This window comes from Neoarius graeffei, chromosome 6, assembly GCF_027579695.1.
Source record: "Neoarius graeffei isolate fNeoGra1 chromosome 6, fNeoGra1.pri, whole genome shotgun sequence".
Classification (NCBI taxonomy): Eukaryota; Metazoa; Chordata; class Actinopteri; order Siluriformes; family Ariidae; genus Neoarius; species Neoarius graeffei.
Genome location: NC_083574.1, coordinates 69,082,411 through 69,102,885, shown reverse-complemented (window position 1 = coordinate 69,102,885; position 20,475 = coordinate 69,082,411). Strand labels below are relative to the sequence as shown.

The 20,475-nt window shown below is 41.1% G+C and overlaps 1 protein-coding gene across 1 annotated transcript in view; it reads left to right on the top strand.

Annotated features, from left to right (window-relative positions):
• rasgrf1 (Ras protein specific guanine nucleotide releasing factor 1) overlaps positions 1–16,142 on the top strand; it is a 706,856-nt gene extending 690,714 nt beyond the window's left edge. Inside the window, exon 27 of the mRNA XM_060924009.1 lies at positions 16,050–16,142. Within this exon, the coding sequence (XP_060779992.1) occupies positions 16,050–16,142 (93 nt within the window). The remainder of the gene's footprint in view (positions 1–16,049) is intronic.
• Positions 16,143–20,475: the final 4,333 nt, after the last annotated feature.

The window sequence follows — 20,475 nt, the reverse complement described above, 5'->3', positions numbered from 1 at the left end:
ACGTTGGACATGATTTTCCATTTTTTATGTGACTGTGAAATTGACTAAAATTAAGAGAAAAACAGCAGCTCATGACCATAGATTTTGTTGGGGCAGGCCAACACTAATAAGGACACAGGCTCAAATGAAATTAAGTTTAGTGGCTATTACATTTGATTAATACTATGGGCTTGTTCAACTGTGTTTGTGGAAATATCATTAACCAGGGTTTACAGGTTACAACAATGTTTCCAGCTTAACTGTATCCCAGAACACATTATGACCTAAAACATGGCCACCACAGACCACAACACCCAGTTCTAACACTTATTGCCAGATTCAAGTTCATCGGGCATTTAACCAGGTACACTTGTTCCTCATTTCACATCCACTTGTTAAGTCTGACATCCATAGCCATTTCTGGGGCCAAACACCCCTTGACTATTGCCAATGCAGAGTTTGTCACTCGATTTGATGATATTTTTTTAGACCGCTTCAGCAGCTTTAATTAAAAAAAAGCTTAGCGATAAATCTATCAACTTTTTTAGCATGCATTAGTGACTATCTTCAGCTCTCCAACTCATATCACAGCCGCTGTTATATGAGTTTTGAAATGAGGTTCATTCGACTCAGTGTAATGCCTAACTTGTGCTTGCGACTAATCACTGATAACCACAGTCCCACCCATGACTAATCGCTGATAACCATGTTCCCTCTGACCAATCACTACTGTTTGTCCCACACTCTCACCTTCTTTTTTTAAACTTTCTGGGTTTTTTTTTTTACTTATTACACTTACAGTACTTGCACTAAAAGCAAGTAAAGGCCTTCATGGCAATTGCATAGATTTTTGGACTTGTATCGATTCAAACAACAAGAGATACAGCTCTGTAGCATGTTGAGAAGATGAGGTTGGCCCCAGAAATATGGTTTTAGGTCACAGCTTAACAAGTGAATAATCACCACCGCCCAGTATAAAAGGACTTCAGTCACACACACCGCAAAGTAACACTCCATGTACAATTACCTGAACTTACCAAGCCTTTTGTTCTTAATGTTGATATTTTTGTTACTTGACTTTGGCTCTCTGGTTTTTGCATTTTGTATTCAGTGTTGATATTGATGTTTGCTGATCTCTTGACCTTTTTGCCTGTCCCTCATTATGAGTTTTGATTCAAGTTTTGTATTTGTCTGTCAACTCAAAAGCACAAAACTACATCTGCATCTGTCTCAGGACTGTTTCCTGACAGATTACTTTGCCATTATCATGGATGTAACATGTTCAGGCAGGTGCTGGAATGTGCTTTCTGCTCAAGGAAAATTAATGGGAGAACAACAGCAGTAGATAAATGAAATTGATGCCAAAATCAGCCAGGCATCCTCTTCACATTCAACTCTAACAGCAGCTCCTAATTCACTCATTCCCCATCCAGACAAGTTCTCAGGAGAGGCTGTTCAGTGCAGGGGCTTCCTACTTCAGTGTTCTCTGTATTTCATCAATCAAGAGGATGTGTCTGATCAGGCCAAGATTATGCAATTCATCAATCCACTCACTGGAAAAACACTCAGATGGGGTATGGCTGTGTGGGAAAAGAATGGTGACTCCTTTCATGTGCCCTTCATGTGCCCATAATGTGCTTGCTTCATTGAACTTTTCTGCAGTTTTTGTTCACTCCCCAGAGGGAAAAGTTTCTCACTGTTGTGGAAGCGAGGGCATGGTTGAGCGACAGCTGTGAACGGCGAGGAGTCAGGTTGAACCATTAGGTAACCTGTAATGAGTTACACCTGTGTCAAATTACTGGCTTTCTATTAATGCATCTCTGTGTGTCTTTCAGATGGCCAGTAACAAAAAAGAGAGCTGTGTTCCACAACATGTAGTTGCATTTGTGTGTGTGCACAGTGAAGTCACTGAAAAGTGTATTGTGAAAAAATAAAATGCACCTTGAACTCTCATGCCTGTCTCCCAGCTCCTCATTGCATGAGCATAAGAGTTGTTACACTGGTGCTGAAACCTGGGAGTGAGGAACAAATGCCACCATGGGGTCCAAACCAGTCAAAGAGCTTTTTTAGACACTCGGCAGCAACCTGCAGCACCAGCACCAAGACCTTGTAGTGCTATCTGGCGATCGGGGCAGCGCTTCTGGGCCCTGCTCAAGGCCCAGGCAGAGGAAAGGCAGGTGATCCAGAGCCAGAGCATGGTCCAGTCAGCAGGTACTACAGTGGTCACCCATGCGGCCAACATTCCCATCCAGCTGGTCAAGATGGGACCACAGAACAACCCAGAAGCCTTCATTGAACTGTTCAAGCATGTTGCAGAGGTGAGCTCATTGCCACCCTCACAGTAGGCAGCCTGCCCATTGCCATTCTTGTCAGGGAAAGCCCAGCTTGTGGCTTGGCAGCTCTTGGCCACCAGCATGCTGGAGTACCCAGACCTAAAGCAGGTCAGCCACACCCCAGAAGAGTATCACTAGTGCTTCCACACACTGGCATATGGTGAAGTCGGTCGGCAATTTGCTTTCACTCAACAGAGATGCCTGCTGATGGTAGTTGCTGACTGGCAAGTGCAATGCCACGGACATCATCAATCAAGTGGCACTGCAGCAGTTTGTCATGCAACTGCTAAGCGAAACATTGACATGGCTCCAATATCACCATGTGGCATCATTGGAGGAGGCGGTTCTGTTGGCAGAGGATCACCAGATGGTATTTCTGGGAGCAGTACTTCTGCAACGTCTCTTTCTCCCTTCTCTCCTCACCCCTCCCCTACCCCAGCCACATGGAAATGGGGGCCAATTCCACCAAAACCTGATCCCTGAACCCATGTTTCTTTCCATGTCTCCTTACCCCCTTCTGCTTCTGTGACTGTCCATCAACTAACCCCCCCCCCCACACACACACACACACACACACCACCACCACCACCTCTCCACAGGTGGACCCATCCGTGCCCACTAAAATCATGAGCAAGTCCGGGCAGGTCTGTCGGTGCAGTAGGAAGGTTGGGAGCTCCCAGAATCAGCATTCCCACAAAGAGGCAGGGATTCTGATTTGCTTTTCTGATGCACTGTGGGCTTCCCCCAATTGAGCAGGAACCTACGACACGTCTGTAAGTATTCAAGGGGGTACACATCAGGCCTTGGTGGTTTCTGGTTGTAACCAGACCTCAATGCATCAAAGTCTGATTCAGTGCCTGGCAATGTGAAATTCATGACTGGTGAAGGTGAGCTGTGTGTCCAAGGATATTCACAAATATCCGCTAATCCCCATCATGATTCGTTTCTAGGGAGAAAAGCATAATCTGTCAGTGGCAGTTAGTGTGAGCCTCACTCATCCACTGATCCTGGGGACAGATTGGCTGGGGTTTAGAACATTAATAAAACAGATAGTAGTGGATGGGTCCTGCAGTAACATATGATGGGGAATTCCATGGCAACGTTTGCTGGGGAGATAGTCCCAGGGCTGTCCGCATCAGCTCTGCAGCATGATGACATGAAGAGTGGGGACGGCCACCTCACATCTCTCTCAGGAATCCCCTCACAGATTTCCCTCTGCAGCAGATGCAAGACAAGACTCCTGAAACACACTTGTGACCAAGTGAGAGCAATCAACGGTCAAAACCTCCTGCTTAATGTTGCACTTTCCTACCCATATTTTGCAGTCATTAAGGATAGAGTATATCAAGTGACACAGGACACTCAGACTAAGGAAGAGATGACAGTTGTTGGTCCCAAAGAGCCATGGGGCATTGTCGCAAATTCTAGCTGGTAAATCCAGTGGTTACACCAAAAGCATCATTGTGCCCTCTACCTTTGATCAAGACCCTTTTCGAGAGAATTGGCATGGATATTGTTGGGCCATTAGATTGATCTGCATGAGGGTATCACTTTGTGTTAGTCATAGTGGATTATATAAGGCTATACCTAGAAGCAGTACCTCTTCGCAATATCCCTGGACATAGTGTTACAGAGGCACTCTTTTGCATTATTTCCTGAGTCAGGATTCTGAAAGAAATCCTGACTGATAAAGGCACTACTTTTCATGTCCTGTACAGAATACAAACTGTATGAATTATTGAGGATTAGATCAATTTGTACCAGTGTTTACCATAAGCAAAAGGACTGGCTGGTCAAATGATTTAATCAAATGCTCAAGATCATGATTCATAAGTTTGTTCACAGGGATGCTAGAATCTGGGATAATGGGTGGGGTGGGGTGGGGAGCAGTCAGCTCCAGGAAGGATGTCTTGAGTTGGGCAGTTGGGGTATGTGGTAGCGGTGGTATGGTTGAGCGTTGGTTGTGAATGGCGAGGAATTAAGTTAAACCAGTAGGTAAAATGTGATGAGTTACACCTGTGTTGAATTACTGGCTGTCTATTAATATGTCTCTGTGTCTTTCAAATGGCCAGTAATGAGAGAGAGAGAGAACTGTGTTCCTCAACATCTGGTTATGTTTGTATGCGTGTGGTGAAGTCACTGAAAAATGCATTGTGAAAAAAAATAAAATGCAGCTTGAACTCTCTGTCTCCTCTGTCACCTATCTCCTAGCTCCTCATTGTCTGAGCATAAACGTTGTTACAGCCATAAAGCAAGGAAAATAACATGCAGCCAAGTATGTGCTGGAATTTTGTACACTGGCAGCTGGAAGTGGCTGGAATGAGCCCGCACTCAAAACTGCCTTTAGCAGTGTGAACTTAATGTGGAAGTGTTCATTGAATTGGAATGCCAGGATGAACACTTCTCTCTTAATTCCCTCATCATTGTGGTCATCCACCTCAATAACCTCCTTGGGAACCACCAAAATGTCTACAGAGCCCTCAGCATAGTGATGGAGCCCGATTTCTGGGAGCTAATGCAGATTTCAAGCACTAAGCTGAACATTGCTGAGCATGAGATTCAGAGAAGGAAACAATTGTACTATTACTGCAGCAACCCCAATCATGTAGTGGCAAGCTGCCCAACATGAGAAAGAGCCACAACACCCACTGATCCAGCTGAGAGGATGACCACCTCCTCCAACACATACATGGTAAATCATACTCAGGTCCTCGCTTTCCAGTCTGGCATCATCATTCTCTGCACACAATCCCTCCTACACTACACCAAGAATCCATCACCTTTCTGGTAACCATAACCATCAAGTGCCTGATCATTCAAGGATTTCCCTGGATATGTCTTCACAACTCACACATTTTTTGGAAGGATAATGAGATTATTCATTGATCTGAACATTGCAAGTGTCAGAGTCTTCATCCTCATCTGCTTGTTGCTTCCACTTCTGTGGAAAGCCCCGACCTTTCTGACACAACCCATATCCCAGAAATATACCATGATTTCTTGTAGGTTTTTAGTAAGCTCAGTGGGTTACCACCTCACAGATGACATGACTATGCCATCAACCTTTTCCCAGGCACCTTGCCCCACCATAACTGCATCTACTGTATCTACTATCACTCACCGAACAACAAGCCATGGAAGACTATGGTCAAGAGGCCCTCCAACACGGGTATATCAGGTTGTCCACATCTCCAGCTACTTGAAACAAAAGGGGGTGGACCTCATCCATGCATTGAATGTAGGGGGCTAAATTGGATAATGGGTGGTACCCATATCCTCTGCCAATGGTTCCTTCTGCAAATGAGCAGCTCCACATGGCCAAGATATTATAAACTCAACCTGCACAATGCCAATAACCTTGTGTGGATTAGACCAGGTGATGAGTGGAAAACAGCCTTTAGCACCACCTCTGGCCTCTGATACCCCTTTTCCACCAAATCAGTTCTAAGGCTGGTTCAGGGCCAGTGCTGGTGCTGGTTCACAACTCGTTCAACTTGCAAGCCAGCTGAGAACCAGTTTGCTTTTCCATAGCTCGCGGTGCTAAGGGAAGCCACGTCATTATGTTGCTGTATACGTCAGTTACGTTGCTGTATACGTCAGTTACGTCGCTACGTTTGCATAAACCTTGGCGCGAATATCTAAGCAAAAACAACACAGAAGAAGCAGCAGCAGCACCACCAACAACAATAATATAATAATAATAATAATAATAATAATAATAATAGCTGTTGCTTCTCGTTGCTTAAAAATGGTGATCTTTCATGGTCTTGTTATTGTTCTTGGTCTTAACAACTCTGCCCCCCCCGACGTAAGTGGTTCTTTCCTCTGGCCCAGCAGAGAGTTGGTGCTAGCCTGGAACCGGTTTTTCTGGCCCCAGAGCCAGTTCTTTGTCAGTGGAAACGGAAAACCCGGTTCCAAACTAAGCACTGGCCCCGAACCAGCCCTGGAACTGCTTCGGTGGAAAAGGGGCATCAGAGAAAACATCCAAGGATGTTTTCTCTGAGATCTGGCATCACCCATAAGGTGATGCCTTATTGGGCTTTCTTGCACCCCCTTAGTGTTCCAGTGCTTGCTTAATGTTGTATTAAGAGATATGTTGGGAAAATTTGTAATTGCCTACATCGACATTCACTCCTCATCCTTTGAAAGTCATGTGAGCCATATCAAACAAGTCTTATCCCTTCTCCTAAGCAATCAGCTTGATGTGAAAGGAGAAAAATGTGAACTCCATGCCCCACAGTCTCATTTATGGGGCATTTCATTAGACAGGAATGAATAAGCATGGACAAAGCCAAAGTGGCTGCAGTGACTCAGTGGCCAAAGCCCAAGACAGTCAAAGACCCTACAGGAGTGGTGGCACTGGCTGGAAGGAGCTGAGGGCCAAATACTGGTGCCCTAATATCACTGACATCCCTAGTTAATCTCCTCCTGTTAGGGCATACAGTTCACATCACGGGTGTGGTCAGGTTTTATGGAGAAGTTGGAGGTGAGTTTCACATCAGGTTGTCATTCCCAATCTACTAAACGAGTAGAATGAGCCAACCAGGAAATCGGCAGATTTTTAAGAACATTTTGCTTGGAAAATCAAGTGGATTGGGTGCAGTTTCTCCCATGGGCTGAGTACACCCAGAACTCCTTGTGCAGCTCAGTATACATCTAACACCCTTTCAGTGTATGCTCAGATATCAGCCAATGGTGTTCCCATGGAATGCTAACCCCACAGAATCACTCACAGTGGATGACTAGTTTTGGTGGATTTGGAGAGCGTGGGATAGCACCGACCAGTGCCGAGAATAGTGGGAAGAAAGTATAAACACCATCACTGAGGGGAGAACCTGCAAGGTCAACCCAGGACCTGAATGTGGTTGTCCATGAAGGACATCAGGAACATGCCTGGATGCAAAAAGCTCGACATTAGGTACATTGGCTCTTACAGAATCTTATGCCATGCCAATGAGAACATAAACTGGACTGTGCCATGCCACTGTTAAGGCGCTACCTCCTTCCGCATGTCCTATTTGTAGACAGTCACTGCCAGATCATGAGAGATCAGTCATTCGTCTCTCCCCCCAGCAACCCTCAACCAAGAGGGATATCTGGTCAAATCCATCCTCAACTCTCATTACAGGGGTGGGAGACTGGAGTACCTGAAAAAGTGGGAGGGCTACAACCCTAAGAAGCAGTGCTGAATTCCAGCAAATAATGTTCTAGATCCCCTTACTGTGCCAAGAGTTCCATGCCAAGTACCCAGAGAAACCAGGTCCCTGCCCTATGGGGAAGACCACTCAAAAAAGAGTGTTTGATGGTTGGTTTGGGGGGCTGTGTCATGTCAGCACTGGAATCCTGAGAGAGAGTTTGGGAAAAGAATGATAGAAGGTAAAATAGGAAGGACACCATTTATTTTATGGGAGCATATACCCCAACTGGGCAAGCTCAAACCAATATATGTGTGTGTGTATATATATATATATATATATATATATATATATATATATATATATATATATATATATATATATATATATATATATATATATAAAATCATCATGGCTTGACTTCACAGGCAAAGATTAGCTGGAGGGTTGACCTCCACATTGGCTGCAGTCTCTTTGGTGGCTCACCAGTCTGATGCAGGACTGGCAGTCATCCACAGAGGTCGCAGGTGAAGGTGAGAAATGGCTGTGGATATGGATGTGTCCTTCCAGCCTGCACAAAGGAGTTTTTAGGTGAAATGCAGTGTGCACTATACTGGCCCCACCCTTTACACCCATGGTTCATCTGCCATGGTCCAGCAAGCCGGAACGGTGACAGTGAAGTCCACGGGTCTTAGGTTGATATTCGGGGTTCCCTTCCCCAGACGGACTGTCTTCCAAGGCTAACGAGCTCTGTCTGCCCAATCTATTTACCCATAGCTGGGGGTCTGGTTCATGGGCATCAGTGCATGTCCACATGCTGGTGGGCCATGCATGCTGCATGTCTGGGGGCCAGACCTCCTCCGAGCTCCCTGTAGTTTAGCCTGGGGCCTTATGGTACCCAGTTTCCATCTGTAGCCATGCAAAGGAACTGCATAGGGCTTGCCGTGGAGAGGCTATGTACTGGTGGGAGAGACTTACACACTTGGCTCTCTTTTTGTGGTACTGTGACAGGAGCTCCACTAGCCTGCGGTGAGGGCTGAAAGTGAGAGGTGACGAGCACCTAAACTCTTCCTCAGGGACTGATTTTATATATATATATATATATATATATATATATATATATATATATATATATATATATATATATATACACACAACCCTGATTCCAAAAAAGTTGGGACAAAGTACAAATTGTACATAAAAATGGAATGCAATGATGTGGAAGTTTCAAAATTCCATATTTTATTCAGAATAGAACATAGATGGCATATCAAATGTTTAAACTGAGAAAATGTATCATTTAAAGAGAAAAATTAGGTGATTTTAAATTTCATGAGAACACCACATCTCAAAAAAGTTGGGACAAAGCCATGTTTACCACTGTGAGACATCCCCTTTTCTCTTTACAACAGTCTGTAAACGTCTGGGGACTGAGGAGACAAGTTGCTCAAGTTTAGGGATAGGAATGTTAACCCATTCTTGTCTAATGTAGGATTCTAGTTGCTCAACTGTCTTAGGTCTTTTTTGTCGTATCTTCCGTTTTATGATGCACTAATGTTTTCTATGGGTGAAAGATCTGGACTGCAGGCTGGCCAGTTCAGTACCTGGACCCTTCTAATACGCAGCCATGATGCTATAATTGATGCAGTATGTGGTTTGGCATTGTCATGTTGGAAAATGCAAGGTCTTCCCTGAAAGAGACGTCGTCTGGATGGGAGCATATGTTGCTCTAGAACCTGGATATTCCTTTCAGCATTAATGGTGTCTTTCCAGATATGTAAGCTGCCCATGCCACACGCACTAATGCAACCCCATACCATCAGAGATGCAGGCTTCTGAACTGAGCGCTGATAACAACTTGGGTCGTCCTTCTCCTCTTTAGTCCGAATGACACGGCGTCCCTGATTTCCATAAAGAACTTCAAATTTTGATTCGTCTGACCACTGAACAGTTTTCCACTTTGCCACAGTCCATTTTAAATGAGCCTTGGCCCAGAGAAGACGTCTGCGCTTCTGGATCACCTTTAGATACGGCTTCTTCTTTGAATTATAGAGTTTTAGCTGGCAACGGTGGATGGCATGGTGAATTGTGTTCACAGATAATGTTCTCTGGAAATATTCCTGAGCCCATTTTGTGATTTCCAATACAGAAGCATGCCTGTATGTGATGCAGTGCCGTCTAAGAGCCCAAAGATACGGGCACCCAGTATGGTTTTCCGGCCTTGACCCTTACGCACAGAGATTCTTCCAGATTCTCTGAATCTTTTGATGATATTATGCACTGTAGATGATGATATGTTCAAACTCTTTGCAATTTTACACTGTCAAATTCCTTTCTGATATTGCTCCACTATTTGTCGGCGCAGAATTAGGGGGATTGATGATCCTCTTCCCATCTTTACTTCTGAGGGCCGCTGCCACTCCAAGATGCTCTTTTTATACCCAGTCATGTTAATGCCCTGTTGCCAATTGACCTAATGAGTTGCAATTTGGTCTTCCAGCTGTTCCTTTTTTGTACCTTTAACTTTTCCAGCCTCTTATTGCCCCATCCCAACTTTTTTGAGATGTGTTGCTGTCATGAAATTTCAAATGAGCCAATATTTGGCATGAAAATTCAAAATGTCTCACTTTCAACATTTTATATGTTGTCTATGTTCTATTGTGAATACAATATCAGTTTTTGAGATTTGTAAATTATTGCAGTCCATTTTTATTCACAATTTGTACTTTGTCCCAACTTTTTTTGGAATTGGGGTTGTGTGTGTGTGTGTGTGTGTGTGTGTGTGTGTGTGTGTGTGTGTGTGTGTGTGTGTGTGTGTGTATATATATATCAGTTTAGGAAAAGAATGACAGAAGGTCATCTGAAAAGACAAGGTAGCTTGCTGTGGGTCAGGATGATACAATGGTACACACTGTAGAATATAAAACCAATTCTTCTGCATCCATCTTTTAACTGTTTCCTGACAGAAACTCATCAAAAAATGAGGAATTGGAAAATAAATATTTTCTGTCATTTTATTAGCTTCTGCATGGCAAACAAGTACTGTATTTTATAATGGTGCTTGAAAGTTTTTGAACACTTTAGAATTTTCTATATTTCTGCATAAATATGACCTAAAACATCATCAGGTTTTCACACAAGTCCTAAAAGTATATTAAGAGAACCTGGTTAAACAAATAAGACAAAAATATTATATTTGGTCATTTATTTATTGAGGATAATGATCCAATATTACATATCTCATCTCATTATTCCTAGCTGCTTTATCCTGTTCTACAGGGTCTCAGGCAAGCTGGAGCCTATCCCAGTTGACTACGGGTGAAGGGCGGGGTACACCCTGGACAAGTCGCCAGGTCATCTCACAGGGCTGACACATAGACATAGACAACCATTCACACTCACATTCACATGTACGGTCAATTTAGAGTCACCAGTTAACCTAACCTGCATGTCTTTGGACTGTGGGGGAAACCGGAGCACCCGGAGGAAACCCACATGGACACGGGGAGAACATGCAAACTCCACACAGAAAGGCCCTCGCCAGCCACGGGGCTCGAACCCGGACCTTCTTGCTGTGAGGTGACAGCGATAACCACTACACCACCGTGCCGCCCTATTACATATCTGTGAGTGGCAAAAGTATGTGAACCTCTTGGATTAGCAGTTAATTTGAAGGTGAAATTAGAGTCAGTTGTTTTCAATCAATGGGACGACAATCAAGAAGAAAGACACTGCTCTCCAAAACGAACATTGCTGCTTGTCTGCAGTTTGCTAAAGATCATGTGGACAAGCCAGAAGGCTATTGGAAAATGTTTTGTGGATGAATGAGACCAAAATAGAACTTTTTGCTTTAAATGAGAAGCGTTATGTTTGGAAAAGCTCCAGTTTCCCCCACAGTCCAAAGACATGCAGGTTAGGTTAACTAGTGACTCTAAATTGACCGTAGGTGTGAATGTGAGTGTGAATGGTTGTCTGTGTCTATGTGTCAGCCCTGTGATGACCTGGTGACTTGTCCAGGGTGTACCCCGCCTTTCGCCCGTAGTCAGCTGGGATAGGCTCCAGCTCGCCTGCGACCCTGTAGAAGGATAAAGCGGCTAGAGATAATGAGATGAGATGAGATGTTTGGAAAAAGGAAAACGTTGCATTCCAGCATAAGAACCTCATCCCATCTGTGAAACATGGTGGTGGTAGTATCATGGTTTGGGCCTGTTTTGCTGCATCTGGGCCAGGACGGCTTGCCATCATTGATGGAACAATGAATTCTGAATTATACCAGCGAATTCTAAAGGAAAATGTCAGGACATCTGTCCATGAACTGAATCTCAAGAGAAGGTGGGTCATGCAGCAAGACAATGACCCTAAGCACACAAGTCATTCTACCAAAGAATGGTTGAAGAAGAATAAAGTTAATGTTTTGGAATGGCCAAGTCAAAGTCCTGATCTTAATCCAATCAAAATGTTGTGGAAGGGCCTAAAGCGAGCACTTCATGTGAGGAAACCCACCAACATCCCAGAGTTGAAGCTGTTCTGTATGGAGGAATGGGCTAAAATTCCTCCAAATGGGTGTACAGGACTGATCAACAGTTACTGGAAACATTTAGTTGCAGTTATTGCTACACAAGGGGGTCACACCAGATACTGAAAGCAAAGGTTAACATACTTTTGCCACTCACAGATATGTAATATTGGATCATTTTCCTCAATAAATAAATGACCAAGTATAATATTTTCATCTAATTTGTTTAACTGGGTTCTCTTTATCTACTTTTAGGACTTGTGTGAAAATCTGATGATGTTTTAGTTCATATTTATGCAGAAATATAGAAAATTCTAAAGGGTTCACCAACTTTTAAGCACTACTCTCTCTGTGTGTGTGTGTGTAAAAAATCACAAGATTATCATAGTCAGTGATGGTCATACTCGTCTAACAAGTCAACAGCCATCATACACAAAAAGTGTGTGAACCCCTTGGGATTTAAATTCCCATATAAAACATGGTCATATCTTCATGTAAGTCACAATAATGAACAAAGATAGTCTCCTATAACTAAAGATACACAGATTTTCAAAGAATTTTTGACCATATTGAATAAGTCATTCAAACTGTGAAACTGAAGGTTGGAAAAAGTAAGTGAACCCTAAGCTAATGACCTTTTAAAAAGCTCATTGCAGTCAGAATTTAGCACACCTTGGTTCCATTTTATGAAACGAGTTCAGAGGTGTGGCCTAGAATTACTCTGATTGATAAACCCCCCTGAAAAGTTTGAGTTTGAACTTTTGACAAGAAGCATATCCAGATGGGAATCATGCCTTGCACAAAAGAGCTATCTGAAGACCTAAGATCAAGAATTGTTAACTTACATAAGGCTGGAAAGGGTTACAAAGTCAGCTCAAAGATTTTAGGTATTCATCAGTCTACTGTCAGGCAAGTTCTCTGTAAATGGAGATGATTAGGTATTGTGGCTACTCTGCCTAGAAGTGGGCGCCCCGCCAAGATGACCCCAAGAGCACAACGCAAAATCATTAATGAGGTAAAGAAGAACCCTAGAGTGACGGCAAAAGACTTGAAGATGTCATTAGAACTGGCTAACATCTCTGTTCATGATTCAACAATATGCAAAACATTGAACAAGAAAGGAGTCCATGGCAGGACACCAAGAAGGAAGCTACTGCTGTGAAAAAAGAACATTGCTGCACGCCTGAATTTTGCAAAAGAGCACTTGGACACTCCACAATGGTACTGGGAAAATGTTTTGTGGAGTGATGAAACCAAAATTGAACTATTTTGGAGGAACAAGCTGAACTCCATTTGGTGTAAAAATGGCATTGCATATCAACATCAAAACATCGTCCCTACAGTAAAGTATGGTGGAGGGAACATCATGATTTGGGCCTGCTTTGCTGAGTCAGGGTCTGGACAGCTTGCCATCATTGAGGGGAAAACTAATTCCCAAATTTATCAACAAATTCTCTAGGATAATGTGAGTGTGCCTGTCTGTCAACTGAAGCTCAGAAGAGGCTAGGTGATGCAACAGGACAATAACCCTAAACATCACAGCAAATCCATAGCACAATGGTTTCAGAAGAACAAAATCTGCCTTTTGGAGCCCTTACAGAAAAAACACATGAATTTCCCATGTATTTCACATGTGATCACATGTTACCACGTGTTACCATGTAGAGCACATGTGGAAAACATGTTACCACATGTGTAAAACATTCCCACATGTGATTCACATAAAATTGGGCCAAACCCACATGTTTCCCATGTGCAAATAACATGTTTCCCATGTGCAAAACACATTTTCCACATATTTCACGTGAGAAATCACATGTGAAGTTCATGTGGTTTTTCTGTAAGGGAGTGGCCTAGTCAGAGCCCTGCTCTCAATCCTATTGAGATGCTGTGGAATGACTTGAAGACAACCATACACAGAAGACAACCCAAGGATATGGAAGAGTTAAGGGAGTTCTGCAGGGAAGAATGAGCTAAAATTCCCCCTGCATGATGTGCAGGTCTGATCTGCAGTTCCAGGAAGCACCTGGTTGAGGTCATTGCTGCCAAAGGAGGGTCAACCAGTTATTAAATACAAAGGTTCACTTACTTTTTCCACCACTACTGTGAATGTTGAATGCATTTGTATAATAGTCATGAAAAAGTAGAATTTTTTGTGTGTTATTCGCTTAAGCTCATTGTGTACATCAGTACTTGTGACTTGGATGAAGATCAGATCACTTTTTATTACCAATTCATGCAGAAAACCAGAATTCCAAAGGGTTCGCATACTTTTTACTTTGACTATGTGTGTGTGTATATATATATATATATATATATATATATATATATATATATATATATATATGTGTGTGTGTGTATTTTGTTTGACAATTGTTCAGAAAAATAACATACATTAACCACAGTACCCTGGTCACGTAAGTATGCCCACCATTTTTATAATGGCTGTGTAGTTGTGAGTTAATGTTAATTACAGAATTAAGTCCAAAGGTAAGTAGCATACAGCTACTGTCAGTGAAAGTCTCATCTCATTATCTCTAGCCGCTTTATCCTTCTACAGGGTCGCAGGCAAGCTGGAGCCTATCCCAGCTGACTACGGGCGAAAGGCGGGGTACACCCTGGACAAGTCGCCAGGTCATCACAGGGCTGACACATAGACACAGACAACCATTCACACTCACATTCACACCTACGGTCAATTTAGAGTCACCAGTTAACCTAACCTGCATGTCTTTGGACTGTGGGGGAAACCGGAGCACCCAGAGGAAACCCACGCGGACACGGGGAGAACATGCAAACTCCACACAGAAAGGCCCTCGCCGGCCCCAGGGCTCGAACCCAGGACCTTCTTGCTGTGAGGCGACAGCGCTAACCACTACACCACCGTGCCGCCGTCAGTGAAAGTGATTCCCTAAATAAAAATCATCATTTTCGCCCTTGAATTCCATGAAGATTTATTTGATTTTCTTCTTCATAGTTGGATTCTTCTGAGGTAGTCATGGTCTGCAAGCAGATGAAATAACAGCTGTGGGATTTTATTGTTGAAGGGTAGTGATCAGGAGAGTGGTACAGTATGAATATTAAATGTACCACAGTGACATTACCAAGATCAGGATGATCCTCCAATGTTATGTTTACCTTTTACAAGTGACAGCACACTCCCATATTCAGCATAGGTCTAGGCTATGGGGTAGCATAACAATAACATATTTTTTGCAAAAATATAAACATCCAAGTATGTCTAAATTTAAAAAAAAAAAAACATTCACACAAACCATGTGTGAAAACATCTTTTGGTCTGATGAAAAAAAGGTAGAACATTTTGGCCTTAAAGAAAACATCGCTCATCATCCAAAGAACACACTGCCTACTGTGAAGTCTCATAAGGGCTGCTTCTTTTCACTTGAAAAGGAGTGTCATCCAAAGAAGATGGGATAATGAGCTCCAAACGTCAAGCTATTTTGACAAAAATAATTTTGAAGGGCACTCTGAGAACAGATGTCCTCCAAGGCCAAATGCCACAACATTAATGAAAGTAAAACTAAATTTGTCAAGCCGCCCTGTGTGTCAGATCTGCTCTAAAATTGACATGGGTCTTCCTTGACCCATGTAACACTTTTTCACCAGGTTTCATGAAAATCAGGCTGGTAGGTTTTGCATAATCCTGTTTGCAGTCAGGCAAGCAAACAAACAAGCTGAAATCATAACCTCATTGGCGGAAGTAATTAAACTATGGTGACTGGCATATTAATGGGAAGTGGCAAATTACAGCTCACCCTCACTGAAAAGTCAAGTGAGCATAGCACCAGCAAAAGAAAATCTCTGGCACCGCCCCTGCACTAACATCTCAACTCATCATCTAAGATTGAAGACATTATGAAGCTTGATCAAGAAAGAATGTAATAATGTTCCTTCTCCTTTTGTAAAATTATTTTCAGTTCTTATTCTTGTCAACCAAAATTGACTGATCTTAATTGCCTGTTATAGCTCTATTACTTCACAGAAACTTAAGTTTTAAAGGAGGTAACCAATAAGTGAATTTAAACTGGAACTGTTTGTCTGTTTTTGTTTTTCCTTGTTTTCTAGGCAGCCCAGTATTTGCTAGACAGTAGCAACGTGTTGGATGAAGAAAGTATGTATGAAGCCTCACTCAGAATTGAGCCCAAAGTGCCCAATTGAGAAGAAGGCTGCTGTGATACTCAAACTGTTGTATAGCCCATCATGTATTTATATACATTATGACTTGGTTTATATATTGTTATTGTTCCTGTATCAGTGTTTATTTCTAGAAGTTAGCAAAGCACATACACATTTTAAAATTATGGTATATCCCTTTATAATGACACTGTCCTCTTCTCAGTACCAAAAAGAAAAAAAAATCCCTAATCAATATCTGTTTAAATTTATTTAATAATTAAATAATGTATTATTTACCGATTCAGGTCACACATACATTGTGGTCCTCCCTTTGGTGCAAGTAATTATCTGATGTAATTCTCTGTCACATTTCACAAATAGACAAATATTTTTACTGAAAAAGAAATTTTTATAGACATGTGATGTAATGAAAAACAAATGCATTAGACTTTTTATGTTGGTGATATTCCAAGACAGAAATAAACTGTCGTATTTAACAATGTATTTACACATCATACATCATGTACACATATAGGTGTGTCATTATTACATATTGAAACTACTTGTGAAATTTGTTCAAGCACTGTACAACATGTATCACAAGTAACATTTAAAACATTTAGGTTTTATTTGGTGACAAGGAGTATAGATGTCAAACAAAATATAATTATACAGATTTCACCTTAAAATTCAGTGAAACAGCTCCTTTGATGAAAATATAGGGCTCTACTTTCATGCCAGTGTGAGAATCATTTGCTGATTAATCCTGGTATTATGCTAGGATTTCACAATGTAATTTAATCTTATGGCTGTCAAGTTTAAATGCCACTTTCATTAAATAAATAAATTTTATATATATATATATATATATATATATATATATATATATATATATATATATATATATATATAAAATAAATACACACACTATATTATATATATATATATATATATATATATATATATATATATATATATATATATATAAACATTGCAAGATAAAAGCTCTTACTGAGAGAACAGCAACTGAACTTCACCAAGCATCATTATAATTACAGCTCGGATTAGGTTTCTGAGATCAGAAACATTTTGGGGACAGACGGGTGAAGCACCATGGTAACACAAGGAAAGCTAGTAGGAGAACACCAATAGCATGTAGTCAGACCAAGTTAAACTTGCTCACAAACACCATTTCCATAATAGAGACTTCCCAGTGCAAGAATGGCTTGTTGCAGAGCTCACTGTATTTCTCAAGCCAAGAGAGTCTCCAACCAATTAAGAAAAAAATAATAATAATCATCATAATAATAATAAGAATTCCTCAGCTTGCTCATGGTCAAGCCCAGTGGAACCAATAACTTCTATAAAACTACTTCGTAGAACTCTACCGACATGTTTTTGAACATTCCCATGCAAAGGCAAAAGAAAATAGGCAGAAAAATTGGAAAACTCTTCCTCACTATAACCCAAGGGAAAATTAATGTGGCTGAATATGCCTTAGAGCAGCATGCTTGTGCCAGGAAGTGCATGGAATGAGCTTGCACTCAAATCTGCTTTCCGCCAGGAGTTAAAACAGAAAATGCACACAGAGTTAATCTGCCAAGACAATAAACTGCCCCTCGATTGATGTACTATATCTATCCACCAGGATCAGCTCATCTGCAACAGCCAAGTGCATAAATCCTACTCCCAAATCACAGAGTGGGTGAAAGAAAAAATTGTATTTCTATTGTGGCCACCCCAATCATTTTGTACTATAATGCCCCTGTTGGGAGAGAATTCCAGTCAGACCCAGCCCCGGTGAAAAACCTCCAAATCCACCCACATCTCCATGGTGAGTACATCTCAGTTTTACTTGCATCAATCCTATACCCTAAAAGTATAGATAAAACACTTAGACCATTTTGCTGTTCTCTTTAGTGCTAATTGATTCCATAGCAGCAGGAAATTTCATGGACTATGACACTGTCATAAGGTTCAACATACTCAAGATACAACTTCAGCATTCCTTAAGAATTGACTCTATTAACAGAGGACTTCTAGGAAAAGGCCTCCCCTACTTTGTCAGTCTCCAACAGTTGTTCATTTCCTTTCTCCTCACCATCACAGCAAAACACCCCATCATAATATTTCCTTGGATGCACCTCCATGGAACTCAAATATGGAATGACAAGGAAATCATGAAATGATAATTGCATTACAATTGTCTGCATCTTCCCCACCTTGACCACAATGGAGAGTTTAAGTATTCATAAACGTTCCCACAGAGTATCAAGAGTTCCAAGAGATAGCAGTGAAGGCCAAAGGCCTTCTACCACACAGATCCTATGACTGTGCCATAGAACCTATAACAGGCACCACACAACCTGTTGGTGGACACACATGACTTCAGTCTCAGGTCATTCAGGTACCGGTACACAGAAAACACATCTGAAGGTGATATTGATAGTCTAACATGGTTGCAGACATCCACAAGTTCTTCTTGTCATGCACAGCATGTGCTCAAGCCAAAATACCATGCAATATCCCAGCAGGTAAATCTCACCACACACCTCATCATAGACCTGCCCAAGTCACAGGGTTATCAAAATCCATATGTCTTGTTCATTTGCCTGGTCTACCCACCTCCTTTGAAACATCACTCTTTTCCATGACTTTGGGACATGTGTAATCAAGGCATGTAATTTACTTCCAGGGTCTGGTCCAATTTTATAGAAAAGTAGGATTCTCAGTACCATAGCATGCATGCATGCATAAAAAAAGACATAAAAATCCTGTTAGATTTCACTTTTTTTGTAAAAAAACAAAAAAAACAAAAAACAAGCAGGCAAAAAACCTTGAAGTTGGAGCTAGGAAGCTTCATTTAACATACAGGCCAAGTACAAGTTCATGGCAATGATATTCCCTCATGACAATATCCTATTTCAGCAGAATATTGTGCCTTGCTCCAATGCAATAATTGTTCAACAATAGTTTGAGGGGAAAAAAAAAAAAAAGAGTTCATGGTGTTGACTTGGCCTCCAAATTCCCCAGATCTCAATATGATTGAGAATTTGCTGGATGTGCTGGACAAACAAGTCAGATTCATGGAGGCCTCATTTCACAACTTAAAGGACTTAAAAGATCTACTGCTAAAGAATTGATGCCAGATACCACAACACACCTTCAGAGGTCTGTGGAGTCCATGCCTCAGAGCTGTTTTCATGTCACAAGGGACATAATATTAGGCAGATGGTTTTAATATTATGGTTGATTGGTGTAAGTGATGAGCATAAATGTATGGTTGTTTACTTTCCATAAAATTCTAAAGACATTGGGAGACAATTGGATTGTTACAGTATTAAACAATTGATTATATAAAAATGATTAATGTAAATAAATATTTGAAGTAGGAATTGATTAAATGCTGTGTGTGCTTCAATACTGTATCAAGATAAGATTTGGAGATTAATAAAACGTTCACTGTCAGTTACAGATCATAATTGTTCTTAACCAAATAATGGATCATTATGTCTTATACAACTTTTCTACCATGTGTCAAAAACCCTTTTCAGAGATAATTTTAATGGGTACAACTGTCTTTCCTCAATTGATGCTAAGTAGTAGTACATTCCTACTCAACTGAAATAACTGTAAAACTTCTTATACACTATTTGACATTGATTTGGACAAATCACACCCATATGTGCTTACTGAATAACCAATTATAGATTTTGTGTCTACCATTTGTTATAACAGTTACTCAATATACTTGAAGGGTTTCATTCAAAAACATAGTAAATCCACTATGATCAACTTGAGAAAAAAAAAGTATTTTCTTTACCAAAAAAGGTAGTATGTAAACCATTAATTTCTGTTTTAAACTTAAATATAATAATATGAGGCTGTAATAACATTTAAAATGCAAATCTAGATTTTGCTTTTTTTATTTTACTGAAAGATTTTTTCCAAAATGTGATATCCATGACATCCCCCCTCCCAAAAAAAGTGATCAATCCATTACATGAATAAAAGTGATATTTTTGTGTGAAATATAACTAGAAACAAGAAGTAAAGTTGATCAACACATATGACAGCCTCTGAACTTGGATGATCTTATACTGAACCACAGATTTTCCCAAATTACAATCATGTTGTCGATTACAAGTCCCAATCTACTTTCCACACAAGGCTCTGAGGAATGTTAATAGACCCAGTCAGATGTTTACAAGGAACCATTAAAAAAAAATTTGTTCTGAACAATACATTTAGAAATTTGGACAACTGGTACAGCATGTACGGTTAAATTCATAGTGGAACAAAGTGTGACACGCAACATCATACTGAAGAGAACATGGTAATTCATTGACCTGAATTTTGATGGCTTTTGCAACCA